We start from the raw sequence: 10,954 nt of genomic DNA on the forward strand, positions 1-10,954 counted from the left end.
CAGACTCGGCAGCGCCCGCGCGGGAGAGGACGGGCCAGGCAGATCACGCGGAGAACAGGCCCACTCGTGAGAGGTCCCCGCACCGTCGCCGGCCAGTGAGGGAGGCGCTCACGCCCCCGCCAGCGCGAGCAGGGGCAGCGTCGTCACCAAAAGAAACTCAAATATTTAAAAGGAAAGGGGCGGCAGGGCGGGGAGGAGAGAGAGGCCACACTCGGAGCCGGGCGAGGAAAGGGTTCAGCCAGCTGGCACCTGTCAGTGTGCGGGAGAGCGAGGGGGAGAGAGAGGGAGAGAGAGGGAGAGAGAGGGAGAGAGAGGAGCCCAAGGTCCAGCGCGAACCTCGCCAGCCAGGACAGGCTGGCAGCCACCGCCACCAGGGCTACTGCCCCTGACGGGGGGAGGAGACAGCAGAGACACCCGGCATCCCCGTGCTTCAGATCACAACAGATGCCAAGGGGCTGGCGTCCCGGCAAGGCTGGTGCCCGGGAGTCTGGGATCACCGCCGTGAGCAGGCCCCACAGTCGTGCAGACCTCAGAAGGGAGGACGCCCCAGCACCTGTGAGGCGTCAGGGGGCCTGAAGACCAGCCTCGGAGCCCAGGAGCCCTGGAGGGGGAAGCAGATGGGGGCCTGGGGCTGGGGCCTGAGGAGTGACTGGGCTGGGCAGGGAATTTCATTCGAGAGTGATGAGGATGTTCTGGAACTAGGGATGGTGGTGGCACAGCCTTGTGAATGTGCCGGAAACTACTGGATTGTTCGCTTGACGGGGCAAATGTTAATGTTCTATGAAATATGTCCCCACGGAAGAAAGCAAGCGTCCCCCGAGGCTCCCTGGCCTCCCGCGGCGCTGTGTGACCAGGGTCCGGTACGGCCTGGCCTCGTCTACACAGCGGGGCTGGAATGCTGTGGATCAAGTCCTACCATTCTAGAGGGATTCGAGGAGACCCCAGCCAGCTCTCATTCATCGCTCTGATAAAGCCAGGACTCAACGTGATGGTCTAGCCTAAAGCAGGCGCAGCTTAGGGGGACCTCCTCGAGCCCCATAATCCCGCACACAAGCCATCCCCGCCAAGGCTGGAGAAGCCCCAGGGATGGGTGCCCAGCACACCCCTAAGTCCTTCCCTCTGGCGGCCAGACACCCTGCCCCCTTGCTGGGATCCTGCGGGGCGGCCACGCCCTCTGGAGTTGTTCACACACTCCAGCATTCCAGGCCTCTGCCCCACCACCCCGAATCTCCCGCCCTGACTCCCCGCATCTCCCACCCTTCTCAGCTGCTCCCGGGCCTCCCAGGATGGCCACAGCTCTCAGTGCTCCCTCTGCCTGGAATGCCCTCCTCCCACCTCTGCATGACCCCCTCACCTTATTTGAGATCGGCTCAGGCCCCCTCCCTCTCCACACTGGCCGTCCCCAGCAGCCCCACGAAAACCAGCCCTGCACCCCACACCGGCCCCGTGCCCGGTGGTATATTTGCTCTTCCAGCACTTGGCACAATCGGGAATGTTATTACATGTACTTCCCTGTTCCTGTTGACCCCACTGGCAGGCCAGCACCTGAAAACAGGAACCTCGTCCACTCTGGTCAACGCTGTGCAACTGTGGCCTTGCACTAGGGGGGATCTTACTGCAGACCTGGGGGAGCTGGGTGGTGGACAGACAGGTGGGTAGATGGCTGGACGGAAAGGGGGGAGGCAAGAAGGGAGGAGGGAAGGAGACTGAATGGCCAGCTGAACGGGGAGGAAGGTAGATGGCCGGTGGGTGGACAGGTGAGTGATGGGTGGGTGGTGGGTGGTGGGAGGGTGGTGGGAGGACATGCCAATGCCCCCTCCAAGAGCCAGGAGAGCCATGGAGTGGACATGGGCCTGGTGCACCATCCCGAGGCTAACTCCTCACTGGCCTACCCTGCATCAGGCTAAGAAACAGAAAAGGGAGGGAAACATCCTGGAGGGCCAACCAAACAGGACACGCCGCGGCTCTCAGCCAGGAGCGCGCGGCAGAAGCAGGCGGGCCTAGAGACAGACACAAGCCTGGGTGCCCCAGAAGACAGGCTCCGAGGTCGCAGTGGGGCCGGCCGCCGTGACTTTAAAAGCTGCACAGGACCGCAGCTGCAGAACCAGGCGTGTGTGCCCGTGCCAAGGGCTGTTGTAAGGTTCTAGCTAACCCTACACACGTATTCCCTCGCGTAACCCTAAAACAACCCCAACACAGGTGCCATCATCTCCTCTATCATCATCTCCATTTTCAGAGGCAGAAACTGACCCAAAGAGATCCAGGGCCTTGCCCGAGCTCACACAGCCCCTGTGCACGGGGCTAGAACTCAGACTTCAAGTCCTCACCCGGTGGCATTTACTCCTATTCCAGGCCCTGCCTGTACGCCATGATGACCCCACTTCTGGCTAAAATACCGGCTCGGTGTGAAGACCCGGGTCAGCAGAGGCAGGGGTGCCGGTCCCATGGGAATGACAGCGGAGGCGGGGGGGGGGGGGGGCACGGGCACAGGCAGGGAGAAGGGCAGCAGGGACCTGTTCACAAAGGCTGGGGCCAACCACCCCACACCCCCCAGCCACTGAGACTGTGGGATCCCAGCCCCACCCAAAACCGGAGCTTTGAGCCATGAAGACACTAGACTCCAGAAAGTGCTGTCTTCGGTCCTAAGCAACCGCCCCCGCCACAGGACAGAACATGTGGTGTCTGAAATGGGCGAAGAAACTTGAGCACCCACAGGGCCATCGTGCGACCCCCTGGCTGACGTGTGAGAAAGGCTCGAACCCTCACACCACCAGGTAAACTCAATGCTACTGGTGACAAAACCTCATCTGACCGGGGACTCAACCACTGTACCTCCTTACCAGGAAAACTTCTGGTTTATTTCAAACATTTCACTTCTGCCAACAACTCCGGAGCCTGCTTGGTACATACACTAAAATGTTCTTTAAACTTGGTTCTAGAAGAAGCCCATGGAAAGAGATTCTAGCTGGCGTTCTACTGTTAATTTTCCAAGTGGCCCTGAGCTAGCTATTTACTATTGGGCGTCTCAATTTCATCCATAAAACATGACCATGTGACTGTCTCCACCCCTTTCCAGAAATAATAAAAACTCAATAGAATTCTTAATTGCACTGGACAGGTGCCAAGAGCCACCATTACAAGAAACAATATGGAGGTTCCTCAAAAAACTAAACTCAGAATCACCCTATGATCCAATGATCCCACTCAGGCTACATATCCCAAAGAACCCAAAGCAGGATCTCACAGAGCCCTCTGCACAGCGGCATTATTCACAACAGGCCAGAGGTGGAAGCAACCCATGGACAGATAAAGAAAATTGTCTTTAGATAAGAAACAGATAAAGAAACTATTCCACCACCCAGTGGAATATTATGCAGACTTGAAAAGGAAGACCTTTTTAAGTTATTCTGGCACAGCTGCAACATGGCTGAACCTGGAGGACGTTACAGTGAGTGAGCAGCGCAAGGACGGGATGCTGAGGCCCGTAACCAAAGGACAAATGCCGTGTGACCCCACTCGCATGGAAGAGCCAACACATTCAGACTTACAGAGACATTATCGGAAAGGAGCTTACCTGGGGCCGGAGGGGGAGAGGGAGCTGGTGGTTAGTGGTGAGTGAGCACAGAGCTCCGTGCTGCAGATGAAAGGGTTCTAGAGATGGCCAGGCAGCACCCTGAACTGTGCACTCGTAAGCACAGGGTGTAAGTTCACCATCGTGTGCGTTCCACATTAAAAAGGGAAGAAAAAAGGCCCCCCAAATTCACTTGAAAATCACACTTCACGGGTCCTGAGGGCCTCTCCAGACACCAGCCCGCACTCATGCAAGCAGCTTCTGGAACACTCAGAGAGGAAAAGGCCACTTCCCGGGACTCACTTGCAACATAAAGGGCCACTTTGTCGTTGTCCTTGTGCCGAAGGAGGTTTTCCGCGTAGTTGAGACGGCTGCCTTTGAACCACTCGGGGACATCCGCGATCCCTTTCGACAGGTCCACCACCTAGAGAGAAGGCAGCAAGTCACGCACACGCGCGGGGGCCATGCAGGGGCGGTCAGTGACGGCCCGTCCCCCAAGTCACTGACGCCCTGACCGGGGCTCCTTCCTCGCAGGCCGACACCAAACTAGCCTGAGGCTGGAAAGTAAGAGCAGAAATGAACGCCCCGTGGTTAGCAAGCCGGACTGCACGCCAGGCAGGAAGCTGCTGCCAGTCGAGCGAAAGCATCTCACTGCAATAGGAAGAAGTTAACGACCGCGGTCTTGGTTATCTTTTTTTAAAAAAAGATTTATTTCATTTATTTATGCATACAAGAGCTGGGCTGCAGGCCAGAGGTACGGGGCGGGGAGGATCCACCAGAGACAGAGTAGGGAGCAGAACAGGCAGATGGACCGAAACACACCGCTGAGGGGAGCAGCAGGGAGACAGGAGAGGTCTGCTGCGCCATGTGGGCAGCTCCCTGGCAGGGACTGAACTCGTGCTGCTGTGGCTGTGGACAGCTTCATAGGGCTGAGATTTAACCCCTGCGCCACCAGCGAGACCCTGTCTTGGTTATCTTAACTCTCCCACCACCCTGATCTCGGGGTCATGCCCGGGGTCTAGGTCCATCATACCATCGCATGTGCACTTTAAATACTGTCAGCTGTTCCTCAATAAAGCTAAAAATAATGAAACGAGTTATTGGCAAGGGAAAACACCATCCCCACGAATGGACTCTCAGCAAATATTTACTGAGCACCTGCTTTATGACAGAGGTGGAGGATAGAAAATAAATAAGACCAACGTGGCACCTGCCCATATCCAGGCCCCCAGCACCCATGAGAACCAGGAGTCGGAGCTGTGCCCCCCTCCCAGGGCCCCTCCACCAAGGCCCGGAAGCCTGACCGGCCCCCATCAGGGACTGAAGCCTGGTCTTCTCTTCCAAGTGCGTAAAGATGGCCCTTCCCCACGGTGCACCCCCTAAGCAAACCAAACACACGCTCAGTGACACTCTGAATGACAGGACGCCCTCTCCCCGGGTATTGCGTGATTTACAGCAGGAACTGAACGTTCTCGAATATCCTGGTGAAAAAAATAATTAAGCAGCCAAGGATTTAAAGAACAACAATGTGAATGCTCCTAATAACATCACTGCACAGCACACTTTAACACGGTTAAGGCAGCAAATTAAACATTTTTTTAAACAAAATAGAAACAGAGCCTCGCTCTTCAGGGCCACTCCCGCTCCCAGGACAGGGCGTGCGTGCGGGCCCGGCCACAGGGTCGCCCACGAATCTAACGCCTTATCCCCGCTGGCGTAGGTTTTAAAAGGAAATACAATTCAGGCCCCCCAAAATTAACATGTCCTTTGGGAACGTAACCTACAAAACAAAAGGTAACACAGAAGCAAGGCCTGCGCTCACCTCGTCATACATGCGCGAGAAGACGATCCCGCTGAATTTCCAGAACTCCGCCCAGAAGTCTGAGTAGGACTCCACCGACCACTGGTACAAGTCGTCATAGTTTTCTGAAAACAAAGCAAAATGGCCCCTGGCTTAGAAAAGCCTACAAGGCATCCGGCAGCTCCATAACGAGACGGATCTGCCCCAGCACAACCGGGCCCCGGGGAGGGCCTCATGGTCAGCCAGCGAGCCCCCACCACGGTCCCCGGAAGGAACGAAGGCAAAGAGGCGCTGACCTGACGCCTTCCCAGCACATCTGTGCATGCGGGGGCGAGAGGCAGAGCAGGGAGCTGACCGCCCAGGGAAGGTGAGCGCCAGGGAGCTGACCACTGGAGGAGAGTGAGGTGAGTGCCAGGGAGGTGGCCGCCAGGGAGGTGAGTGCCAGGGAAGGTGAGTGCCAGGGAGGTGACCGCAGGGGAGGTGAGCGCCAGGGAGGTGAGCGCCAGGGATGTGAGCACCGGGGAGGTGACCGAGAGTGACACCAGGAACGGAGCCAGCACCGGCGACAGCCGACAGCGGAGCAGAATTCTCTCGCTGCCGCCGACCACCTGAAGCCTTCCTTGTCCTCCTTGTCCCCAGCCCTGCCCCCAGTCACGCTGGACTCAGGACCCGGAGAGTGGATGGGGGCTGCAGATGGGGGCTGCCGGGGTCAGGCCCCTGGGGATCCAGAACATGGGAGGAAGCAGGACCGTGGCAGGGAGGCTGCCTGAATGAGGTAGGGAGAGTGGCCGGGAGGAGGCCAGCTGTGGTCATGGCCCTGGGGCCCCTCCAGAGAGAAGGGGCCACAGACCCGAATATGGGAACAGGCAGCGGCAGGCGTCTGGGAGACGGGACCCTGGCTTCGGGGCCTCAGCAGGCCCATTTGCCTCTCTGGGCCTCAGTTTCCCGCGTGTGTCACGGGGCAGGAACACGTGACAGAGCCGTCAGGTCGGGGGGGGGACAGTCCTGGCCTCCTAAGGAGGAGGGCAGCCCTGGCCGGGGCCTTCCAGGGAGCAGCCCCACACACGGGACAAACAGGCCTGGAGCTCTTCTCTCTCCCACAGCATTTTTTTTTTTTTCAACCACCCAGGCCCTCAGAAGCTGCAAAGCCCCGGAGCTCCCCCAGAGGGCACACTAGACGGACTGAGCTCAGAATCCGGGCCGCCCCAAAGACTCAGGGTCAAGTGCCCAGCAGCAGCACCCTGGGGGGCTGTGACGGTCACAATTGCGTCCTCCCATCATCAGGGCCCACGAGGCCTGAGCTGGACAGGCCAGCTGTGTGCAGAACCACTCTCGCTGCTGGCCATTCGGCCAAGTCGTGGTTCAGGGGTTTTCCAGGCCTCTGTGCCCCAGGCCCGTCCTCGCCCCCACAGGCGCGGCTGGCTGCAGGTTGTCCGTAAAGAGACTGAACTAGGGCCTCCCCTGGTGGCACAGCGGGTTGGGCGCAGCGCTGTGAAGCTGTCTGCAGCCTCTGCAGCGTGGGTTCGATTCCCGGCCGGCCAGGGAGATGCCCACATGGTGTGACAGGCCTCTCCTGTCTCCCCGCTGCTCCCCTCAGCAGTGTGCTTCAGTCCATCTGCCTGTTCTGCTCCCCACTCTGTCTCTGGTGAATTCTCTCACCCGCCGCACCTCTGACTGTACTCCAGTTCTTGTATAAATAAATAAATCTTAAAAAAAAAAAAGGGAGACTGAACTAGCTATAACACTAAAGTCACAGCTTTATAGTCAATTTTGGGGGATCCCTGGTTTCTCCTAAGAGAGCATCTGGCCACGGTGGCCAGTGAGGGCCAGGATGTGACGCAGTGACCCTCCGGACCCCAGAGGTGGTGAGACACTACTGCTCCCACCTCGTTGTTCTGGCAGGTTCCACAGCAAGAGGACTCCTGAAGGCCCGTGGAGACGGTGGCTCGGGACGGACCCCAAGCCACCACCACCCGGCTAAGCCTCGCCCAGTGTGGGACCCTCGTGGACCAAGCAGCGCTGAGGGTTCACAGTCACCGTGAGCCTCTGAGTCCTGGGCGTACTGGCCAGGCAAGGCCACGTCCTGAGAAGCTTCATCAGACCATGCCTTCGCTGGGAGGACGTCAGGGTACACCCTCGGCCCTAGGCCCGCCCAGCCGCCGCCCACAGGAGGCAAGAACACGGTCCCCAGAAGCCTGCCGCCGTCCACCGCTCACAGCCACAACGTGAAGGCAGACGTGAGCATCTCCCGAGGCCGCGCGTGGGGACAAAGGCAGGACGACACTAGCTGCTGCAGGCAAAGGGCCAGGCCAGGGCCCGGAGAAGGGCGGCGGTCACCAAGGGCTAACTGCCACTAATGTCGGGCGCCTGCCGGGCCTGCAGGGGTCTGAGCCAGCAAGCCCTGCTGTCCACCTCACACACCCCCCACCAGTGAGGATTCCAACCCGCCTCCACCCCCAAACCCCAGCCCGAGAGCTTATCGTCAACCCTTAGAAACAGCATCGGGGGCCCTGCGGTCAGAGAGGGCTGGGCGGGCCCAGAGCTGACGTGCAGGTCTTGCACAGGCTCCCCCCAAACTCAACTTGAGCTATCCGAGGACAGGCCCAGCCGTCTAAGTGGGCGAACAGCCCGGCGGCTCGCACACAGGGAGGCCCACAGCGCACTCGCTGCGTCACGCCGCGGGGAGCTGCCGGCTCTCCAGGGCAGCGTGGGCCCAGAGGACCCCGGCGGCAGGGCCCGGGAGGGCGTGTGGAGCCCTCGGGTGAGTCGGCCAGAAGCAGGGACATGGTCAAGCCAACCCTGGCTCTGGCCGCTCGGCCTCCTCGGCCCTGCGCCTCCTGAACCGCAGAACGCTGCTCCAGGGAGATGGGCTCAAGGAGAGGCCCGGGCTGGGGACCCTCAACCCACCCACCACCAGGGTTGGAGCGAGGCTGAGGCGGCGGGGGAGCCGGAGGCACCCAGCGCGGGGTGCAGAAAACACCAGCGGAGGGCGAGCTCGCTGAGCAGCAAGAAGGCGCCAGGCGGGGTGGGGCGGGGCACAAGCCCGAACCCCGTGCTCAGAGAGGCCGGGAGGAGCGCGGTCCAGGGGAGGACAGCGCCCGGAGCAGAGCCCGAAACCTCCGGGGCCAGGCCTGGGGAGAGGGGGGCTCACCACCAGGCGCAGCAAGGGCAAAACCCAAGCTCTCGCTGCCCGCAGCCTCAGGGAGGAGCCCCCACCAGCCGAGGCGGCCTCGGGGACCCAGCCTCACGGGGCCCTGGGTTTTCACAAGAAGTAGGAGGTCCTGCTCGTCCTCGGCCGTGCCCCAGCCGGAGCTTCCCAACCCCTTTTGCAGGTCCAGTCTGGCCGGAGGGTCACAGGCCGCCAGCCTTGAGGGGTGCAGGGGGGGGTGCAGGGGTGTGCGCAGGCTCCCAGCCCTGGCTGGGGATCACCCACACACTCGCAGGGGCAGGGGCGTGCCGGGCCCCCCTCTGTGCCCTCACACCAACCACAAGGGCCCTCTCACGGGGCCCATTTTCCAGAGGAAGACACGGAGGCCGATCAGAGAGCTCCTCCTGGGCACACAACTGCTCAGTCGTGGAGCCGGTTGGAAATCCAGGTCTCGCCCACCTGGCAGGGCGGTGCGATGTGGACGCATCCCGTAGAGCACCTGCTGAGATTAGCACCTGCTGAGGGGCAGGGGGCGGAGACCCAGGCGGGGCCCAGAAGAATGGAGTCCCGGCTGCCTCTTCCTGGGGGACAAGCCTGTCCCTCACCAACACAGTCAGCTCACCTGGCTCTACCTGTCACTGCAGGCACCTGCCTCTGGGGGCTCACGCCCTAGTGCGGGGGCGGGGCCGGAGCAGGCGGCCGGGAGGGGACCCCACCATGTGCGCAGGCCTGGAGGCGGCCAGGCGGCACCGCCTGCCATCCGCGGCCCAGCAGGGGCCGTCGTGAGCAGCGAGGACCCGTGCCCCCGCGGCTGGCACCCGCCCTGCGCTGGCGACAGGGGCGGCGGGAAGCAGGAAGCAGGAAAACCAGCCGCGTGCGGGGAAGAGGAAGCGCGGAGGTGCTGGCAGGGCAGGAGGGGCAGGAGGGGCAGGAGGGGCAGGAGGGGCAGGAGGGGCAGGAGGGGCAGGAGGGGCAGGAGGGGCAGATGACTCAGGTCCCCACGGCTGGCGACTGGCGGCGGGACGCGCCCCAGCTCCCGGCGCCTGTGCCGCGCGGGCTGGGGGGAGGCAGGGCCGAGCGTGGACAGCCCTTGCTGGGGTGGGGCCCAGCTGGACAGCGGGGAGGGGCCGGGGAAAGCCGGGGAGCGCTGCTCCGAAGGGGTCCCTCCGGCCCGCCCGCCCCGCCCGGCTGCTCGGGGCCGGCCGAGGGAGCGCGGGCTCTGCCGCGAGCCGAGTGGCCAGCAGGGGCCGCCTCCGCCTGGCCATCCTGCCGGCTGCGGGGCCCGCGGGGGGGCGGCCGGCGCCCGGGCTGGCGGAGTCCGGGGTGGGACGCCCAGGGGGCAGCCGCCCCCGGCAGAGCGCCCGGCGCGGGATCCGCCGGCCCCGGGGCCGAGGGGCCCCCACGTGCGCGGGAGGCGCGGGAGGAGGCCGGGGCCTGGGGGAGACGAGGCGCCGCCCCCCGCGCGGCCGGCACAGCCGCGGACGCGGCCCCGGAGAGGACGGCGGGGCCCCGCCCGGGAGGGCGCGGGGACGCGGGGGGGCGCGGGGCGCGGGGGGCGCGGGGGGCGCGGGGCGCGCGGGGCGCGGGGGGCGCGGGGGGCGCGGGGCGCGCACTCACCCAGCGCCAGGCCGCAGGCGGCGCCCACGGCGGCCCTGAAGCGGTCCATCTGCGCGCGCCTCTTGCTGTCCGGCTCCCACATCACCCGGCTGCCCAGGATCTCCTCCCGCGGCGGCTCCGACATGGCTGCGGCGGGCGGGGCGGGCGCGGGAGGCGGCGGGGCGGGCGGCCGGGCGCGGGGTCCGGGGCGCGGGGTCCGGGGCGCGGGGCGCGGAGGGCGGGCGGCGGCGCGGCGGGGTGCGCGCGACTGAGCCCGGCTGGGCGGCCTCCGGCGGGACACCGGCCGCGCCCCGCCCCGGCCCCGCCCCGGCCCGCCCCCCGCGCCCGCCCCGCCCCCCGCGCCCCCCGCGCCCGCCCCGCCCCCCGCCCGCGCGCCCGCCCCGCGCCCCGCCCCGCCCCCCGCGCCCCCCGCGCCCGCCCCGCCCCCCGCGCCCCCCCCGCGCCCGCCCCGCCCCCCGCCCGCGCGCCCGCCCCGCGCCCCGCCCCGCCCCCCGCGCCCCCCGCGCCCGCCCCGCCCCCCGCGCCCCCCCCGCGCCCGCCCCGCCCCCCGCCCGCGCGCCCGGGGCGCCAACCGCCCGCCGCGGGGGGCAGCGCAGGCGCGGGGCGCCTGGAGCCGGGGCGCCGGCCCCCCGCGCTTCTTTCATTCCCCGCGCATCGGCCCCGCCTGCGGGCGTCCCCCGCGCGCCCGGGGTACCCCGCGGGCCGGCCCCTGCGCGGGAGACGCACCCGTGGCCCCGGCTCAGCGCGGCGGCGCCCCCACCGCGCCTTGTTCCCCTCGCGTGGCGGCGCCGGCGTCGGGGGTCGAGCGGGGGAGGGG

General features: G+C 64.6%; 1 protein-coding gene across 1 annotated transcript in view; it reads right to left on the reverse strand.

Moving 5' to 3' along the window:
- AACS (acetoacetyl-CoA synthetase) overlaps positions 1-10,261 on the reverse strand; it is a gene marked incomplete at both ends in the record, with an annotated part of 31,410 nt that extends 21,149 nt beyond the window's left edge. Inside the window, 3 exons of the mRNA XM_084253240.1 lie at positions 3,875-3,995; positions 5,394-5,497; positions 10,138-10,261. Coding sequence (XP_084109366.1) covers positions 3,875-3,995; positions 5,394-5,497; positions 10,138-10,261 — 349 coding nt within the window. The remainder of the gene's footprint in view (positions 1-3,874; positions 3,996-5,393; positions 5,498-10,137) is intronic.
- Between the last annotated feature and the right edge of the window lie 693 nt (positions 10,262-10,954).

This window comes from Talpa europaea, assembly GCF_964194135.1.
Source record: "Talpa europaea genome assembly, chromosome: 14".
Lineage (NCBI taxonomy): Eukaryota > Metazoa > Chordata > Mammalia > Eulipotyphla > Talpidae > Talpa > Talpa europaea.